The sequence below is a fragment of the Canariomyces notabilis genome (assembly GCF_033297395.1).
Source record: "Canariomyces notabilis strain CBS 508.74 unplaced genomic scaffold N656scaffold_2, whole genome shotgun sequence".
Taxonomy (NCBI): Eukaryota; Fungi; Ascomycota; class Sordariomycetes; order Sordariales; family Chaetomiaceae; genus Canariomyces; species Canariomyces notabilis.
In genome coordinates this window covers 95,289-111,852 of record NW_027041824.1, presented here as the reverse complement: position 1 = coordinate 111,852, position 16,564 = coordinate 95,289, and the positions used below count along the sequence as shown (strand labels likewise).

The following is a 16,564-nucleotide window of genomic DNA, read 5'->3' as shown; positions in this document are numbered from 1 at the left end:
GAACATTCTGTTGATGAGCGGCAGGTGGAGCCCAAAGTCGGGATGCAGACAGGGGTCAAAAAAAGTGAACCGGCGCTAACCCCTGTTCGTCCCGCCATTCACCCCGAAATGTGATCCCGTCTTCCCTTGACTTCTTCATCAACCAGCCGAGCCGATGGCAGCACTGCACCATAAGCCAGCGCATCAACTTGCGCGCCGCCACGGCGTTGGGGAAGCCCAGGTACGACAGCCGACACGTGCTTTGTATGAAAATGTCAAGTTTCCGTCCTTGCTCTATATCAGCATAGAACAACCACCTTTCATCCCGAGATATGAGTATCATAACCACAGGCCGGTCCAACATGGATGGTACACTTAGGGAGACCACATTCCCGTCACATTGTCCTGAGTACTTCTACGCCCATATATGTACTGTAGTGCACTTGAACTCGACTGCTTTTAGATAACCGACTTTCGAACAGGCTCCTCGAAACGTGTAGTGGCTGGCAACCTGCCGCCGGACAATGGGCCATCCAGCTATGGCTGTCGGTCAGCCGGCCTTCGGTCAACGCCATCCGACGTCCGAGAGTTGCCGGCCAGCTGTATCGAGAGCATCGTTCTACCAGAATGTTCGGCCGGTCTTTGCCCAGAATGCATGCTTGCGGCCACCGTTCCCGCCCACCTGGCAGACAGTCGATCTCTTCCGTACTGGACTGGTATACAATCCCTTACAGCGGATTTGGGAGCCGCAGTGGTAAATTACATCGTGGGTACCAAAGGCAATCGCACAGCTTCACCCTTTTGCGTCTCATTCCGGGCCTGCAACCTCCTTCGGCTCAGCCAAGCCGTGGGGGAAAGGTGCCGCGTGCAACTGCCACCCCCCCTGGAATGAGAAACATGAACATGGAATTTCACAGAGAAGACGCCAAAATCCAGCCTTTTCCAGGTTCCTACCTTATTAGAGACACAACTCACAGGCCCAATGTTCTGCGCTCCGAAATTTCCCATTCCAATTTTACGCTTATTACTGGACGAAACATAGCTTGTTGAGGGTACCACCGACCCATACGTCAGAGAACCCCAATTGTTGAGTTCCGTCCAGGTCTAGGGATCCCGGTAGGATCAACGACGAAAAAGGCTTAGCGTAGGAACCGGAGCTGGACCCGCAGATCCCCAACATCTTGTCCGCACCCAAAAACTGTCAATTCGGCGGATTAGCGGGGCTTTTCTGTTGGTCTGTGTTTGGACATGGATGATGGAACTGTCGTGTCAACCTGGTATGGATCGTGAAAAAAGCCATTGACGTGCCCAGGCTCTCCACATTGGGCTTCATGTTGACATTGCGGTAGATACGGTAGGCTGTGTGCTTGCTTCCTTTTGTCCGCTTGGGGATTACCCTAATTGAGAACATCGGTCAATTAAGGTCTTGGAAGTTTCAATGGAACCCGGAACCTTACCGAGTAGCCTTCCGCGCACTCCGATATCATTGATCTGGTCTACCTATTCTCGGGTGATAGAGTAGAGTCTGAATGAACAATTTAGAGATTGTTGCTGTCATCATCCAGACCCTCGCCATTTCATTTGGATATGCACCGCCTGCGGGATCGGATCCCGTTCCCGGGAGATGCTGTCGGGCCGAGCCGCCGAGCGCGCATCGATGCGAAGTGAACAAAGATAGATGTGTGTCAGCCGATGGCATCCAAGCCGTACTTAGGAACCCGCTACCTACTCATAATGCTTTCATGGAACCTCCTTTGTCAATCGACCTTATTACTGCGACAGCCGGCAGTTGGGTTTCTCAAGGCCATGCCACGCGTCCCCATCTCCCCGGATACATATTCTACCGTGCCCAAAATAGATGCGCGCTCCAATGGGGAGTGACATGCAGCATCGAAAAAAAAAGCTTGTTCAAACCCCGCGTGCCCCTACATACGCAGTAAAACTGATCACAGATCAGAGATCTCGATCTCGGCTGAGGAGCCGTCGTTGGCATCGAAGCACTGCAGTAGCCGACCCAGCAGGACGGGACCCACAGCGGTTCTGACATCAGAATCGTACGATATTCTGAGGGCGGACGGTCGAGGCCAGCCACAGACGTGCCTTTCCCCTCAGCCCTATCAAGATCCCCAGCGATCTGGTAAGGCTTGCTCTTCTTGGGTTGGCCCGGGGACAAGGCACTGGATTCATCCCATGTGAATGATTCCCTACGGCTGACTTGTGCGAAATGCAAGGCACCCGCTCCAGATGTGGAGGTCATCGGCATGAATCATGATACCAAGCATTAATCCGCCGACACCCGTAATTGTCCCTATTCATAAGCCCTCAGATGCCCCCGCTTGTCTCATATGATCGAAGGAGACCCTGAGGTCTAACGTTAGCAAGATACCTGTAGACACAGCAGACAACCGGACTCGCACGTTAGCAGGATATGTGGATATTATGTAGCAACTGCGATATCTGCTCCATTACCGTGACAGCACTCCGAGTCCTTGAAATACAGTGCAAGGTACCTTAGACAGTAATCCAAAGAGCAAAAGGACCTTTGACGACGCAGCAGCAGACCAGAACGACCAACAAACCCCTCTTATGCTCCCTAGAATATCGGCCATGCAGTGAGCAATGAACAAAAAGAAAACAATGACAAAAAAGACTGAAATCGTCTCGAGCATAGAACCCTCCCTCTTCTTCCTCTTGAAGGCTGGCTCTTGTGCGTAGCAAATAAACAGAGGTATACTTCATTTCGCCGTCGGACACCATCACTCCAGCGGACCCGAGACAGACAGTAGACAACAAGGCCCTGGTGTGTCCAACAAGGCAGAGAAACAGGGCGATTGAGGTGAGCAGAAACAAAAGAAAAGAATTGTATAAGATATTCCGTATCGCCAAACGAAAAAAGAGAAAGTGTTTAGTATCAGTGGTGAGAGTTGGGGTGTTCAGTACGTCTCCCCGACATCCTCCAGTACTCTCGTATTGCCGCTTGTCCTCCTCCCTCCGGCCATGGAGGCCACCGAGGACCCGCTCTGCCGTCGCCCAGCAGGCACGGGGATGGCGCTGGGCAGTGGAATCCCGGTGGCTCCGGCCTCCAGCTCGCTGCGGCTGTACGTCCCCCGCCTGCTGGGCGTCCGGAACTCCCCATCGGGCATCATCCCTTGGCCAAGCTCGTCCTCCTCGGCGGTGATGTAGCTCACGCTCCCGCTGTGGCCGTGGCCTCGCATGCCCAGGCTGCTGCGTGGACGCCCCAGTGGCGTGCGGGTTCCGCTCAGGCTCGCCCGGCTCCCCGGCCGGGGCGGAGGCATGATGCTGCTGCTGGCGTGGGACTCGGTGCGGCTGGCCGGGCGCGCATAGCTCGCTCGGCTGCTGGGCCGTGAGATGTCCGGCTCGACGTTGGTCGGGTTGCGGTTGGGCAGCGGGCCGAACGACAAGCGTGACACGCCGGACGTGCTAAGTCGCGGGACGTGCCGGCTCGTGCCCGAGATGCTGCTGCGCGACTCGGAAGGGGCGTGGCGGGACTGCGATGGCGTCGTTTCATCCCCGGCGGCACTAGAGGTGGTAGATCCGACGGTGCGCTTGCGGCTCCGGATTGTGACGGTAGATGGCACGCTTGTAATCCCTCGGGGCGACGAGCGAGGCGGTGTGGTGGTAGGCGCAGGGAGCTTGGACCGCGCCGAGTGCACACGGGCCTCGAGGCGCTGCATCTGGGCTGTTAGCGTTCGTATGTGCGTGAGTGAGTTTGACGTTGCAATTCGGTGAGGGTTCGCGCGATTCGCCGCTCTTGCCGCCGCGGATCGATTAGCTGGCGTCCGAAGTGGATGTGGAGGCGCATTGGGTGCCGTGCGGGTTGCTCGAGAGGCTGAGGTAGAGCCAGTGTATTGTCGCGGCTTCGGAGTGATGCTGTTGTCGGCAGATGGAAGACGGCTTTTACGTTGCGGCGCTGGTGTCTTGAGCACGGGTTTGGGGAGCGACACAGACTTCTCGGACATTGGAGGCGACGGGGGATCTTGGAGCTCCGAGGCCGTCTCAGCCGTGGATAGCGATTTCGTATCGGGAGGCGTGGTAATCATTGGCGAACTAGCAGTCGAATGCGGAGAGTTGCAAAAGGACGGCGATCCGGGAATGGATATGTCGGTCGAGATGGATGAGAGATGGCGAGCCTCCTGTTTCCTGATTTTGTCCTGCAGAATCTCGGCTTCGATCTTCAGATCTGCGAGTTCTTCCCGCAATCTTTGGTTCTCAACCCGCAACTTCTCCCGTTCTTGCTCACCAGCCTTGATCTCCTCCTCCATCATCACACCTCTCTCGATGGCGACATTGTACTTTGACTCGAGGTCCTCCAAGGACGAAGTGGTATTCCGCGCCTGACGCTCAAAGTCATCGTTGGCCACCTCTATGTCACGCAGCTTGAGCTGAAGCGTCCTGTTTGCGTCTCTAAGATTGGTAATCTCTTTCTCAAGCGCACCTTGCGCTGCGTTTGCCTCGGCTTTCGACTCTTTGTATTTCCTCTGCTAAGTGTCAGCCATCGTCGCGATCCTACGGAGCCGCAGGCAAGGGTGGTGTAGAGGGAAATAGCAATTGTACCTTCCACTCTTCCACCTCGTAGTTCAAACCCTCCGCCTTTTGCCTCAGCGCCCGTTCCCGCTTGTCGGCAGCATCCAGGTCCTTCTCGAGTTCTGCTTCCAGCTCCTTGCTCGACGCCTGAAATTCCGACAGTTCATGTTCGAGCAGCTCGTATTGCGCTTTATACCAGGCCAGCTGTTCCTCCGTACTAGCCCCGGCACTTAGGGGTGATGACGGCAATTCAGACATTGGGGTTGTTTACGCGACGGCGTGCTCCGCTTCGCAATCTTGCATGTGGAAGAGTAATGCTAGCGGAAATGACGGGGAATCGTGTCGCTGGCCGGCGAGACAAAAACGAGGCGAAGCCGTATGTAACGATCCGTTATCGCAAATTAACCGAGCAAGCTCATGGGGACGGAAGATTGTAGCGTGGTCGTTGTCGTTCTCGGATGCGATTCTCTGGCCAGCCTAGTCAACCTACGGCATTTCGCCGCGAGCGCAACGATAACGTACCGACCGGTGTCGCGAATTCGGGCGTCGCTGAAATACTGTCTCCCCGTCCTCGGTGACGGAGTGTGTCGTCGATTCGCAGCACGCGGTTGACCTACTTACCTATTGCGCGGCTGTTGTCGTCGTTTGTCGATCCGTTGTCGTTGGTGTTGTAGGAGCGAGGTTCCGCTTTCTGGCGGAGGGTGTTTTCCTTGGCGCTGCTTGTCTGTCACTCTCCTTGCGGTCGCATGCGCTAATGGCGCCCTGGCAACCGTGCTCGAGTGGGGCTGTCTTGGCACTGGAACCCTTAATGCACGCAAGGACCTCGAAAAAATGCAAATGCAATCCCAACACTCTTTGTACCTCCGTAACGTTACCTTTGTTCAAGCCTGGAACTCAGAGAATGCAGGTCGCCGGGAAATGGACTCTGTACGTACATGCTGTGTTGGCCGGCGTGCCCGTCTAGCAGTACGGAGTAGAATCTTCCTCTTTTTTGATCTGCGACAGGGACCGCCCACATTCTGGATCGGCATAAACGAATACAGTGTCATCAATCATCAATGCAGCCGGACCACGTCACTTCCATCACGCCAGGCTTATTATGCTGATACCTCGTAGAGCATCATGATCCGAGAGCATCGAATAATAGCCCAGTCCCACCCCTATGGACCCTCAATGGGAGTTTGAAACGAATTGGCAGTTGCAAATATTCTTATTGCTATTACTTTTCCATGTTATACCCACTGGCAGTACTCCCGCGAGTCCCGCTCTCGTCTTTCGGTCCAAGGATGGCCAGTACCGTATCAGTATACCTGCTACGATTGAGCATCGACACAACCCCTTGAAGCCTCCTTTTGATATCTTGTGTACGGAGTATCTGTCGCATATCATGATTGATGATGGAACCTGGAGATTACATACATTCCACCCGGAGCAGCTCTTTCCTTGATGTGGACGAGCTGTCCTGGGCAGAATTGGCGGTTTTGTCCTGCTCGAGGCTCGAGATCGCATTTTGAAGGTTGGTATACAACACAAGCAATATTCATCTAACGTTGTTGATCATAGCATGATGTAGCCGAACTATCACAACTCCCTTCTATCGATGCAAACCGATGCCCGCTATATCCGCATTCTACAGCCTGTACTCCGGACCCTGAGTCCTCGCAAACTCCATGCCCGCAGCAAAATGGAACAGCTTCGCAGCCACAACGGTCCTTTCACGCTTGCTGTACTCCACCAGCCTCTCGTACAGCTCCGACAGGGGCACCACGACGCGCTGGATGTGCTCGCCGTCCTCGAGGCGCTGCTCGGGCAGCTCATCCCCCTCACCCAACCGGACTTTCACCATGACGAGCTTCATGTTGGCGCTGCTCAGGCCCGGGTCGGCCGCCTGCACGGGGCTGACGCTGACCACCTCGCAGTCGTAGCCCGTCTCCTCACGGAACTCGCGCACGGCCGCCTGCTCGGGCGTCTCCCCTTCGTCGACCAACCCCGCGGGCCACTCGACCGTGTAGGCGTCGAGCGGCGGGCGGTACTGGATTACTAGGATCGTGCTGGCCGGCCGCGAAGGGTGCAGCAGCACGTTGCCCATGGCCACGGCGTCGATCCCCGCTGATGAGGCTCGTGTCTTGCGCGCCGCTACCTCCCACGTCCGCGGTGTCCCTGTCTGGTCGATGTACGAGACTTTGCGGAGCGTGATCCATTTTGCTTCCGAGGTTGGCAGGTCGGTGACTGAGGTGATTACTGGTTCTTGGGTTTTGTGGAGTGTCATTTTGGCTGTGGGTTTGGCGGCTGTGGACAAGGGCTGGAATAGGCGATGTGAGAAGTAAAATGCGGTTGAGGTTGAGGTTGAGGGGCAACAGCTGAGGTTGGCTCGGATTGGGATCAGAAAGCAGCGGCGGGCGGGGCGAAAGGACAGAATGCCCCGCATGAGATGGCTTGAGTGATTGAGTCTGAGGGCTGACCGGAGGAATTTCCGCTGGCAACCCGGAAGCAAGCGAAAGGAACGAAAAGTAGGTAATCGACCCAGAATCCAAATGAAGAATGGCAGAAGTTGTGCTGAAAGCAATTGCATTTTCGAAGTAACCGAAACCAATTCAGAATGCGCGCAGCTGTATCCATAAAGGGATGACATCATATTTCAAGGGCGGGCTTGAGATGGGAACACCTTCAAGTTGTTTGCCAGATATCCCAGCACCCTGGTACTTCGCTAACTCACACTATTCATGGTAGGTAGGGTTCGAATAATACTAGTCGTTAGAACCATGGAAACGAGTATCGTGTACTCTAGTCGAATCCATGAGTCGAATCCATGATACCGGGTCCCCGGGACGGTGACATTCATAAGTCTGCTCCAAATACCTACCGACAAGGAGGCCATGGAAAGAAGCTCGTGTGAAACACTGCCGACGTATATTTGTGTTCTATATGCAATATCCAACCCCTAGACAAAACTTGCTTCGAGTAGCAAATACGGCTGATATAACGTCCTACCACGATCTCCTCCCGGTAACCAAGTCCATCTCCTCCGGCCTGACCCGCTTCGTCTTCTTGACGTACTTCCACCACAGAATATTGAGCACGTAGACCGGTATGCCAATGTACGAGGTCATGAACTTGTCGATCTGGAAGCGAGGAATAAATGCAGAGTAGCCGCTGAATATAATGACCAGGATAGTAATCAGCAGCGCAGGGTAAGCGGCCCATGGGAGCAAGGGGTTTCGATATGGCATGACATCCCGTGAGACGTTTTGCACCTTCATCGCCCGGATCATGGCAATGTAGCTGACTAGCACCGCCACCCAGTTCAGCGCGCCGAACACGGTCACGAGCGAGACAAAGTAGCCGAAAACGGTGGCGGAGCTTTTGGAGGCATTCATGAAACCGAGGGCGATGAAGACGGAGGAAAGAGCCACAGCGGGGATGGGAACGCCGCGTTTGTTCGTGCGTTGCATGAGCTGAGGGGCCTGGCGATCCTTGGCTAGCGCCCAGACGGTACGAGACGCCAGGTAAATGTCTGAGTTTGCTGCGCTGATGGTGAAAACAAGCAGCAGACCGTTGACAGCATCGGCCAGCCCCTTGACACCGGCGATCTCGGCCGCTACAACGAATGGGGATGCCACTAAAGGGGCCGTTAGAATTGGACGTTTCCCACTATCAGTATGATATCGGACAGGGCGGGAACCTACAGCCGCTGGTACCCTTCGAGGTTGCCTCCAATAGCTTCGGATGGTTGTAAGGGACGGCCATGCCGAGTACCAAGACGCCGGCAATGTAGAAAAAGACGATGCGCAGGAGCGTTTGGTTTACGGCTCGCGGAACGTTCTTGCGCGGGTTCGGCGTCTCGCCAAAGGCCACCCCAACGAGTTCGGTGCCGAGGTAGGCGAAAGTAGCCTGCACGATGCAAGCCCAGACACCCAGGAAACGACCAGTGCCGTCGGGAATAACGGTCGTCTGTCCACTGAGCGAGACAAAGTACTGGCCGAAGGCGCCAGGGTTCTCCCAAAAGTAGAACCCGGAGCGAATGCCAGAAGGGCTCCCGCCAAGTGAAATTATGAAGCAGAGTAGAATCAGGGTCACGATGACGAGGGCTTTGATCAGCGACATCCAGAACTCGGCTTCTCCGAAGAACGAGACGTGAATAAGCTGCCGAGGGGCATCTGTGTCAGCCCATCCTGAATGGCACTTGTACTTGGGGAGGTGGGTGACGCACGTTTAAAAGAATGATGGCCACGCCGAATACGACGATCCAAACCGACACATTGAGATTCGGCAGCCAATACGACAGGAGGACGCCTGTGGCCGTCAGGTTGTTGGGCAGCACGATAACATACTTGAAGAAGTAGTTCCAGCCGGTCGCGAACCCCATGGCCGGGTCCACGAAGCGTGAGGCATAGCCCGAGAAGCTCTTCTTGTGCGGCAGCCAGGCGCCCATCTCGCCGAGGGCAACCATGACAATGTAAACAACGAATCCCATTAGGGCATAGCCGATTAACAGCGAGCCAGGACCGAATTTGAGGGCCGTCCCCGTGCCGATGATGAGGCCTGCGACGAAGTAAAGTCTGTCAGCCTCCCGAGACGGCTCATACGGGCAAATGCGAGCTTGGATCCAAGAGTTGCTCGTTTCTTACCTGTACCGATGGCGCCAGCAATGGCCATCATGTCTATCGCACGGGTTGTTCTTATCAGTATGCGGCTCAGATGCGCAGAACAGATGGAAAGGCATGATGGACGTACTCAGCTGCCTGGGTTTCATCCCTCTGTGCAGGTCGTCCTTGACTTCATCATCACCCCCTTCCTCGTAGTCCCCCGCCGCCACATCCTGCACGGGCGGGGGAGTGTCAGCCTTCTTCTCATCGTCTGGAGACGTTTTTGACGAAAACCAAGCCATCGCGCAGTGAGGTCAGTCGGCTCTGCTCGGTCGCTACCCTTGTGTGCGATACACCCCGCAAGGAGCAGGAGAGCTTGGGAGAAACGGGAAAAGAAGAGAGGAAGGGTGTTAAAGAGCTTGCGTTTACCCCGACATGATCTGCGGGGAGGAAGGGAGCAACCAACATGTAAATAACCATACGGGACTGGGGCAAAAGGACCCCATGCATGCGAGCACGCGATAAGGTATTATTGTAGCCGACTGGCGTAAGCTGTTAAGGTTGCAGTTGCATTCGGTGTGTCAAAATGGAAAATTAGGAGAACCCCGGGCTTTTGGGGATCGACAGATGACGGCCGAGCGGGCGGTGTTGGTGCCGACAGTGGCCAGTCACGCATCTCGAACCGCGGATACCTGAATCCTGATCCATCAGCAACCAGTAGCTTAGGTACTTCCTACCCTAAGCCCCATGGTACTGCCCATTAGTTAGGCATTCTTCCGGCCAGGGCAAGGCTCATATTCGAATCAGTCAATCTCGATCGAGTCGATCATGCTCCGATCAACATTGCCGAACCTGTCTGCCCGAAGCCCTGCTCCAGCCTCCAGCATATCTCGCACTGAGATATGCACCTAGCCATCTGATTAGGGCAGGCCCACAATGTATTATGGATCCATGTCTGTGGATTCGGAGGATGAGGAGCGCATATCATTCTGTAGACAACGAAGCCTTGAAGCATCCCGTCCTTCACCAATTCCACAAACAGAAGGTCCTCCGGGATATCTTTGGCTGTGCACTTCTTGGCATTGGGAGAAAATCAAGCTCAACGAAGTCAGGCTTGGCTGAAATGGCGCAACTTGGCAAGAGGAAGCCGCGACGGGGGGAGCGTTGGTCGAGACCCGCTTGGCGACGGCAGAAGAGATAAGCGTCCTTGGCCGCGCAGTGAGTGGGGCCCAGTGTGGACCTGCCAAGTCGCTAGAATGCGCTAAATTTCGGCGAGGGCCCCGACAGCTGGGCTCCCCAACTCCCAACGCCCAACACGCCTTCCACCAATTTCAGAATGTTGTCACGGGGTCACAACGGCCTTGGAAGTGTCCGGATTCAAGATACAGACACCTCAACCATCTACATACCATAGCTGCTCGTCAAACATGAACATATCGGTTCTACTGCACCATGGCCCTGGTCCTTGACCGGCGTCGTTCGGCGTTTACCACTGGCAGTTTTGATGATCTTCGAACACTCTCAGCTTCATAGCACGCGCTGCGGGTACACCATCTCCAAATGATCTATTCTCCGAATACTAGGTAGTATTGATTGTCGCCAGTTTGCTATGTCCACTACCTCATACTGGTCGCTAATGGCTATCGTAGTCTTGTTGCGATCCACGCCCACCCCGCCACAGACTATCTACAACCTACGGACTCTCCAGACCCTCATCTTCCCAGAGCGCCTAGACACGTCTGAGGTCCCTTATCCAGCCCGGCTCTTCTTTTGTTTCCTCAAACTGCCTGCTCATTTTGCACCCAGCGAGCATCAGGAGGTTCCTTGCAGGTAGAGCTCTGGCGGGGACAAACGGGATCGTAATCACCTTCCCGTTTCTGTCCAAGCTCGGTCTGCCGTTCGGCAACATTATGGGACCCCGGAACTCTCCAAAGTGCTCGGGAGTCCAATCGGATTCCGTGTAGAGGTGGGCTTCGTAGACCATCATGTCGTGGACGAAGCGCAACGCCGAGATTGCGAGCTTGCTGTACGGCTGGCTGGTTCCGTCGGGGTAACGCCTGGGGTTCTTGAAGTGTCTGTACGCAGCCTCGCAGATTGCCAGCACAGCTGTCCTGAACATGGGGACGGGGATGTCGCTGGCCCACGGGACACGTGCTCGGGCTGCGTTCCAGACGGCATTGTCCATGCGGCAACTGTCCAACATCCAATCTCTCTCTTCATGGCAGGCGTCGAGCAGGTCCAGGAATCTGTTATGGACGATCTGGCTCACGCTATTGCCAAGGCGAGGGTCGTTGAGGTTGAGTTGTTGTTTAAGAAACGTAGTGTCGATTTCTTTCTCGAGCATCTGCATTTGCAGCGGACTGAACCACAACCCCAGCTGGCTGTCCAGCTGTTTTTTTAGGCCCTTGATCTTCCGAGGCATCTTGGTGACGAAAAGAATGAGTAGGGCACCGTGTGTACCTTAAGGTAGTCGACTTGACAGTTGGTCAAAGTCAGGGAGGTCTCGAGATGTTCAAGTCACAGCGTCGGCGTCGCTCTCGTTTCTCAGGTACTAAGAAGACTCTTATTGGCGGGAAGCAGTTTCCAGGGGAAAGATGAAAATGCAAGTAAGCAGGTGCAGGGAGGATAGATGTGGAAGAGTCTGCTGGAATGTTTCGAGGAAGAGATTGCGAGAGAAAATGGAATATATAGAGCGATAGTCCCGGCAAAAGGTCAAAGAGAAGCATCAGTCTCGTCGCGCCTTAGACCTTGGGTCATCCTAAAGTCGTTAAAAGGAGGCAAAGAACAACACATAGGGCAAAGACTGATAGAGAAAGAAGTTTGAAAGCAATTGTGGATGAGCTGAAAGTTGCACGAGAGCTACTAGGGATTCAGGTAAGCTGTCGAGGGGAGGTAAACTGTGAAAGGTTTGGTAGCATGCGGTATCTACTACATCACCATGTCAGTGTATGAAAGTAAGTGAGCAACTATATGAAATGTCTCAGCTAGGACATAACTATCTAAGGCAGTGTGGGAGAAAGAGGCATATCTATAGCCTTGATAAGCACCCCTAGACTCTAGTTAACAACTGTCATAAGAGTTGAGCAGGCATGGGGTAGGAAGTTAGATAGGTGGTTATATACACGAACTTACCTTAACCTGGAAAAATCCAGCTGCCAGATGCGCGGAACTGCAACTACAAAGTAGATTCGAAGAGGCAACAATCGATATAGACTTGAAAGAAGGGCCAAAGGCGCAAGTCCTGGCAAGCACCTCCAACCCTTCACTGAGTAACCCTAACCCCTTGCCATGCTGCAGCTGTTGCCAACTGGCTTTCAGTCAACCTTTTGACAACAAAATTTTGAAGCCTTCATTCAACGGTTTCAACCACACATTACATTCAAGTCACACATAAGTGATGGGCCCTAGGTGCGTGCTGTGATCGGGCGACAGCACACCCGCATTGTTATGGCTCGATATCATACAAAGTTCCTACTAAGATGACATCATCGGGGCTTCATTCACTCGAAGACTCCTCCTCTGCTCCGCACATGCAGTTGACGACCGAAACCGGCGGCGAAGCCAGCACGACACAAGTCAAAGATCAGGCTTTGGAGGGAACCTCGCTTGATGAATGCATAGAGTCTCTAATCACACAATGGCAGATCTGTATCGATGAGTTGCACAGACTACAGCAGTTGGCCGAAAACTCTTGCAAACCCGTCCGAGGACTCAGCGCCCTATTGAAGGTGCAGCAACGCGCCCTAGATAAAGTCGTGCAGAAACGGAGCACACCATCGGCGTCAACAACTATTTCTCCTGCCCAGTATTTTGGCATCAAGAGTTGCTGCTGGGAAGACAGGTGGACCGTCGTCAAAAAATGCCGCGGCCTCGTGGCTATCAACAAGGAGTTTCCACGCAGCCCTCGTCTTCCTGTCGGTCCGGACGAGGGCTGGCTCGACTACAAGGATCAGCCGTTCCAGGAGAAGACCGTGGCCGTGGATGCCGTCGTTGACAGCGGAGCGACCTGGATCAAGTTTATCTCAATATCGCCAAAGAGTTTGGAATACCAAGTCATGGCCGAAGGATGGGCGAGTGAGCCCGAGGAAAGCGATGATGAAGGCCAGGATTGGTCAGCAGAGGGACTCGGCAATACCGAGTTTGCCGACACGGTCAAGAAGATTGTCCTGGCTGCGCGATGGAACCACTGCCACCGCCTGCACCTAATCCTCCCGGGGCTTCAGGAGGGCAAGTCTGCAGTTGTCGATAATATGATCAACTACCTCCGCCATCGGATCGGCGGACAAGACGTCTCAATAGATGTCAGCTGCGCTGGCAGTCACTTCCTCACGGAACCGCCCCCTCCTCTTGACAGTGCTCTCTCCGCATTGGTCCATGAACGCGATCCGCTCGTAGCTGACGATCGTGGCCGCTTGACTGAGACTCTCAACCTCGACCCGAGCGCCCTGGTTGCCCTTGTGACCGACCTCCACCACGGACCGGTGCCCCTGCAGCCGGTATCGCAGCAAAAGATCATCGCCCGGTCGATCCTCGAACACGAGACCGACAACAACGAGCTTGTCGCGCGCCAAGACATACTGGCTACCATCCTGTACCCGGCCTTGCGAGGGCGGAAGCTGGTCTGCACTCGGCTGGCGGCGAACTACTTCCGCAAACTGATCGACGCCATCTCCACGCACTCTGAAGAAGTGCGGGCGGGGTTTATCCTACCATGCACTTCATCGTCCGAAGACGGCTTGGACTCATCACCAGCCCAGCTGCGTCAGAGGCTCCAAGAATGGTCCAGCGTGCCTGTCCCAGAAAACCTGCACCTCCCCGTGGGAATAGTCGACGACGTTGACATTCCCGACGTCGATCTCCTCGTAGCAGCCGGTCAGCTCCCGCCCATGGCGCGGGGCGTGGCCCGCGACCTCTCCCCGCTGAACCGCTCCGTGTACTGCTACGGCTGGGCGCACCGCTTGACCACCGTCACCGGCCACCGCGGCATTGAGCGACAGGTCCGGCTGTCGCTGGCCAGGCACTGGACGCGCCATGGGAACGACGAGCTCCCCCCGGATATCTGGCACCGGCATCTCGGCGGGTACCTGATCCACCGCGACAAGCCCAAGGATTGGAGAGGTATGATACCAGACGGGGAGGAAGTTCCGAGCGAGGTTGTGCGCTGGACCAACCCGTGGACCACGTGGGGGAGGGGGATTAGTACGTATGGACTGCCGGATACTAAGACGTGGGAGGGGGTTGGGCACGAGGAGAAGACGAGCTATGGGAGGAGGATGAGTGGACGGGAACAGAGGAGCGGTGGTGCCAGCTCTGCAGGTGCATTGGAAAGGACTGCTGAGGATGAGGACGAAGAACAATCTTGACGCGGCGCTTAGAGGGAAGAGAAAAGAATCCAGTCTTGGGTATATTGCGGAAAACATTATACTAATATAGCAAAAGTCAGGCTCCAACCGCCTGCAAGCAAACTCAACCTCCTCCATTACGGTATCCCCATATTGCGCCCTAGAACAGCCACGTCAGTGAATCGCCCGACCAACCTTCCATCTAGGAACGGTACTTACCCCTTCCCTGCGCGCGCACAACAGCAGGTACTAACTCTAATTCACAACGGGCTGCGCGGTAATGGTCGTCGTCGTGATCCCCTTGGCATCCAAGCTCGGGGGCTCAGTACTAATAGCAGTACTGGTATTCGCCGCCTCCTTGTCCATGGGCTTGTCAACCACGCCGGCGGCCTCGCTGTCGACAGCCCCAGCCCCGGCCTTGGCCTCCTGAACACTATCATGCGGGCGCCGTTCGTCATCATCGTCGTCGTCGTCGACAAGCTTCCTGGCCTTGGGCTTCATCTTGAGGCACTTGAAGAGGGTCTTGACCAGGTTGGCGGCCTTTTTCAGCGGGGAGGCGCCCTTGAGCTTTTTGGGCTTGGTCTCGGTCGCTCCTGATTCCGCCTGCTTCTCATCGGCCGCAGAGCCAGTTTGTTGCTGTGTCTGGTCGGTGTTTTGGTGTTCCAGCTGCGAGAGCTGGTCGGGCTTTGCTGCTTCAGCGGACATGGTGGGTGACTTGAGGGGGTATGATGTTGTTGCTTGTCTGTTGGATGCTCGACAGAACTGGGTTCAGGGCAGTATTTCAGTTGAACTGCTGAGGCAACCTGATGCCAGGGACCGGATTGCAGCTGAGAAGACGTCTTTGGACAGTGACACGCGGCACCTTGGTTGGAACAGCAAGACTCGAATGATCAGTTCCAGCAGGGACGAGTGCTATTTATTTACACGCCCGATGCTGTCTGCACCGCAATCTTGTTGAAAGTTGAAACATAGTTTTTCTCCAGTCTGGGCATGGCTTCGAGATTGCGCGGTGCCGCAAGGGCCCTGAACTGGGTCGACTCCCATCTCGTTTGTCTGCCAAGCGGCGACTATCGCGATGTCAATATGCCAAGGCTAATGGTCGCGGGGCCGGGCCGCAATGGGACAGGGATCTCTCGGACGTTGCTGGGCGGATCTTGCTTTGGCTGGAAAAGGGGCTGCTCAAACGGAATCTGATTGATGGGTTATTCCGTGGAATTGCGGTTGGCAAACAGAGCTTTGAGCCTTTGACATGTTTGGCGTGGTCTGCTTGGGTCGATGCAGTGACCACACGGCACAAGCAGCAGCTTATGTACTATGTAGCAGCTAGACCTTGCAGTCAGCGTTCCTCAACTATCTGCAGGTTAAGTTACCTGCCAAAAGCTCCATGGGCGGGACGGCTCCAACGCCAAATCAAGGGCCAGGATTAAACCTTTGATGAGATGTTTGAATCAAGAGTATGGGAGTACGTAGCCACAGCAGGCGCATGAAAAAGTGGGGAACTGAGCTCAACAACAATGTTCGGTTCCAGGTTCCATGGAAATTGCTGTCAGGATTCTCGGGCTCCTGGCGAAGAGAATCCAAGCGTATGTACTGTACTGTATAACTATGTGGTCGCTTCACAAATAAGGTGATCTATGTAGGTAATCACGAACAATGCGACGTCGAGGCGTACAGTCTTTGACAAGGGCTTCAGTGCATATACGCCGTAGATGGTAAACATACCTGCCGCTCGTTTCAGTTCAAAGCCTCGTGTTAGGTACATTTCAATGACATTGATAGGTCCTCCTAAAAGGGGGAGGGAAGTGCAGTGCAAATGCTCCACTCAGGTGGACTCGTGCTCCGCCCCATCAACCCGGGCATTGGAGGTTGTTGAGTAGGGATAGGAAATTTCCATCACGGCTTCGAAATTCGGAAACTGAAAAATGGCTCTTGAGTTTTGGAATTTCCGCCATTTCAGCTAACCGCTTTTGGAAGGCAGTAAGCCTACAAGGGTTAGAGTTATGTATGTCCAGCCACCTGTATCTTCTTCAACCGACCCTGTTGCTGGGCTCTTGACTCCCCTGATCCAAAGCCATTTTGAAGATATTCCTAATCCTCAGAGGAAATGCCCCT

General features: G+C 54.7%; 10 protein-coding genes across 10 annotated transcripts; 4 read left to right on the top strand and 6 right to left on the bottom strand.

Annotated features, from left to right (window-relative positions):
- Positions 1-243: 243 nt before the first annotated feature.
- Positions 244-1,105, top strand: N656DRAFT_219984 (uncharacterized protein). Its single transcript, XM_064808927.1, has 2 exons — positions 244-408; positions 462-1,105. Coding segments are annotated over exons 1-2 (570 nt in total). The 5' UTR covers positions 244-406; the 3' UTR covers positions 1,030-1,105.
- Positions 1,106-1,497: 392 nt separating this feature from the next.
- N656DRAFT_219986 (uncharacterized protein) lies at positions 1,498-2,333 on the top strand. The gene is made up of 3 exons (XM_064808928.1): positions 1,498-1,653; positions 1,709-1,881; positions 1,937-2,333. The coding sequence occupies exons 1-3, from the start codon at positions 1,604-1,606 to the stop codon at positions 2,173-2,175; spliced, it is 462 nt and encodes a 153-aa protein (XP_064673582.1). The 5' UTR covers positions 1,498-1,603; the 3' UTR covers positions 2,176-2,333.
- On the bottom strand, positions 2,315-2,824 carry N656DRAFT_220018 (uncharacterized protein). The gene is made up of 2 exons (XM_064808929.1): positions 2,397-2,824; positions 2,315-2,340 (listed from the first exon to the last, which is right to left on the bottom strand). Exon 1 carries the CDS (start codon positions 2,734-2,736, stop codon positions 2,491-2,493), a length of 246 nt encoding a protein of 81 aa, XP_064673581.1. The 5' UTR covers positions 2,737-2,824; the 3' UTR covers positions 2,315-2,340; positions 2,397-2,490.
- Positions 2,825-2,912: 88 nt separating this feature from the next.
- On the bottom strand, positions 2,913-4,782 carry N656DRAFT_765055 (uncharacterized protein; the record flags this gene model as incomplete). The annotated part of the gene is made up of 2 exons (XM_064813372.1): positions 2,913-4,478; positions 4,555-4,782. 2 exons carry the CDS (start codon positions 4,780-4,782, stop codon positions 2,913-2,915), a joined length of 1,794 nt encoding a protein of 597 aa, XP_064673580.1.
- Positions 4,783-5,593: 811 nt separating this feature from the next.
- N656DRAFT_219790 (uncharacterized protein) lies at positions 5,594-6,062 on the top strand. Its single transcript, XM_064808925.1, has one exon. The coding sequence runs from the start codon at positions 5,687-5,689 to the stop codon at positions 5,969-5,971; it is 285 nt and encodes a 94-aa protein (XP_064673579.1). The 5' UTR covers positions 5,594-5,686; the 3' UTR covers positions 5,972-6,062.
- Positions 6,063-6,096: 34 nt separating this feature from the next.
- N656DRAFT_774196 (uncharacterized protein) lies at positions 6,097-7,078 on the bottom strand. Its single transcript, XM_064814217.1, has one exon. It carries the CDS (start codon positions 6,791-6,793, stop codon positions 6,155-6,157), a length of 639 nt encoding a protein of 212 aa, XP_064673578.1. The 5' UTR covers positions 6,794-7,078; the 3' UTR covers positions 6,097-6,154.
- A 225-nt stretch (positions 7,079-7,303) lies between these two features.
- N656DRAFT_774193 (uncharacterized protein) lies at positions 7,304-9,750 on the bottom strand. The gene is made up of 5 exons (XM_064814216.1): positions 9,259-9,750; positions 9,153-9,185; positions 8,735-9,066; positions 8,211-8,667; positions 7,304-8,143 (listed from the first exon to the last, which is right to left on the bottom strand). Exons 1-5 carry the CDS (start codon positions 9,410-9,412, stop codon positions 7,512-7,514), a joined length of 1,608 nt encoding a protein of 535 aa, XP_064673577.1. The 5' UTR covers positions 9,413-9,750; the 3' UTR covers positions 7,304-7,511.
- A 633-nt stretch (positions 9,751-10,383) lies between these two features.
- N656DRAFT_219921 (uncharacterized protein) lies at positions 10,384-11,635 on the bottom strand. The gene has a single exon (XM_064808926.1). It carries the CDS (start codon positions 11,530-11,532, stop codon positions 10,840-10,842), a length of 693 nt encoding a protein of 230 aa, XP_064673576.1. The 5' UTR covers positions 11,533-11,635; the 3' UTR covers positions 10,384-10,839.
- An 854-nt stretch (positions 11,636-12,489) lies between these two features.
- On the top strand, positions 12,490-14,586 carry N656DRAFT_774190 (uncharacterized protein). Its single transcript, XM_064814215.1, has one exon. It carries the CDS (start codon positions 12,590-12,592, stop codon positions 14,471-14,473), a length of 1,884 nt encoding a protein of 627 aa, XP_064673575.1. The 5' UTR covers positions 12,490-12,589; the 3' UTR covers positions 14,474-14,586.
- Positions 14,561-15,299, bottom strand: N656DRAFT_219722 (uncharacterized protein). Its single transcript, XM_064808924.1, has 2 exons — positions 14,672-15,299; positions 14,561-14,612 (listed from the first exon to the last, which is right to left on the bottom strand). The coding sequence occupies exon 1, from the start codon at positions 15,155-15,157 to the stop codon at positions 14,708-14,710; it is 450 nt and encodes a 149-aa protein (XP_064673574.1). The 5' UTR covers positions 15,158-15,299; the 3' UTR covers positions 14,561-14,612; positions 14,672-14,707.
- Between the last annotated feature and the right edge of the window lie 1,265 nt (positions 15,300-16,564).

Excerpts from the sequence above, each read along its gene's own strand:
- N656DRAFT_219986 (XM_064808928.1), top strand. The coding sequence starts at position 1,604 with ATGCTGTCGGGCCGAGCCGCCGAGCGCGCATCGATGCGAAGTGAACAA. Across the intron at positions 1,654-1,708 it reads TCGATGCGAAGTGAACAAAG|TCATAATGCTTTCATGGAAC; the intron begins ATAGATGTGTGT and ends CCCGCTACCTAC. Across the intron at positions 1,882-1,936 it reads ATGCAGCATCGAAAAAAAAA|AGATCTCGATCTCGGCTGAG; the intron begins GCTTGTTCAAAC and ends ATCACAGATCAG.
- N656DRAFT_220018 (XM_064808929.1), bottom strand. The coding sequence starts at position 2,736 with ATGGTGTCCGACGGCGAAATGAAGTATACCTCTGTTTATTTGCTACGC.
- N656DRAFT_219790 (XM_064808925.1), top strand. The coding sequence starts at position 5,687 with ATGGACCCTCAATGGGAGTTTGAAACGAATTGGCAGTTGCAAATATTC.
- N656DRAFT_774196 (XM_064814217.1), bottom strand. The coding sequence starts at position 6,793 with ATGACACTCCACAAAACCCAAGAACCAGTAATCACCTCAGTCACCGAC.
- N656DRAFT_774193 (XM_064814216.1), bottom strand. The coding sequence starts at position 9,412 with ATGGCTTGGTTTTCGTCAAAAACGTCTCCAGACGATGAGAAGAAGGCT. Across the intron at positions 9,186-9,258 it reads GATGAAACCCAGGCAGCTGA|ACATGATGGCCATTGCTGGC; the intron begins GTACGTCCATCA and ends CCCGTGCGATAG. Across the intron at positions 8,144-8,210 it reads CTCGAAGGGTACCAGCGGCT|TGGCATCCCCATTCGTTGTA; the intron begins GTAGGTTCCCGC and ends CGGCCCCTTTAG.
- N656DRAFT_219921 (XM_064808926.1), bottom strand. The coding sequence starts at position 11,532 with ATGCCTCGGAAGATCAAGGGCCTAAAAAAACAGCTGGACAGCCAGCTG.
- N656DRAFT_774190 (XM_064814215.1), top strand. The coding sequence starts at position 12,590 with ATGACATCATCGGGGCTTCATTCACTCGAAGACTCCTCCTCTGCTCCG.
- N656DRAFT_219722 (XM_064808924.1), bottom strand. The coding sequence starts at position 15,157 with ATGTCCGCTGAAGCAGCAAAGCCCGACCAGCTCTCGCAGCTGGAACAC.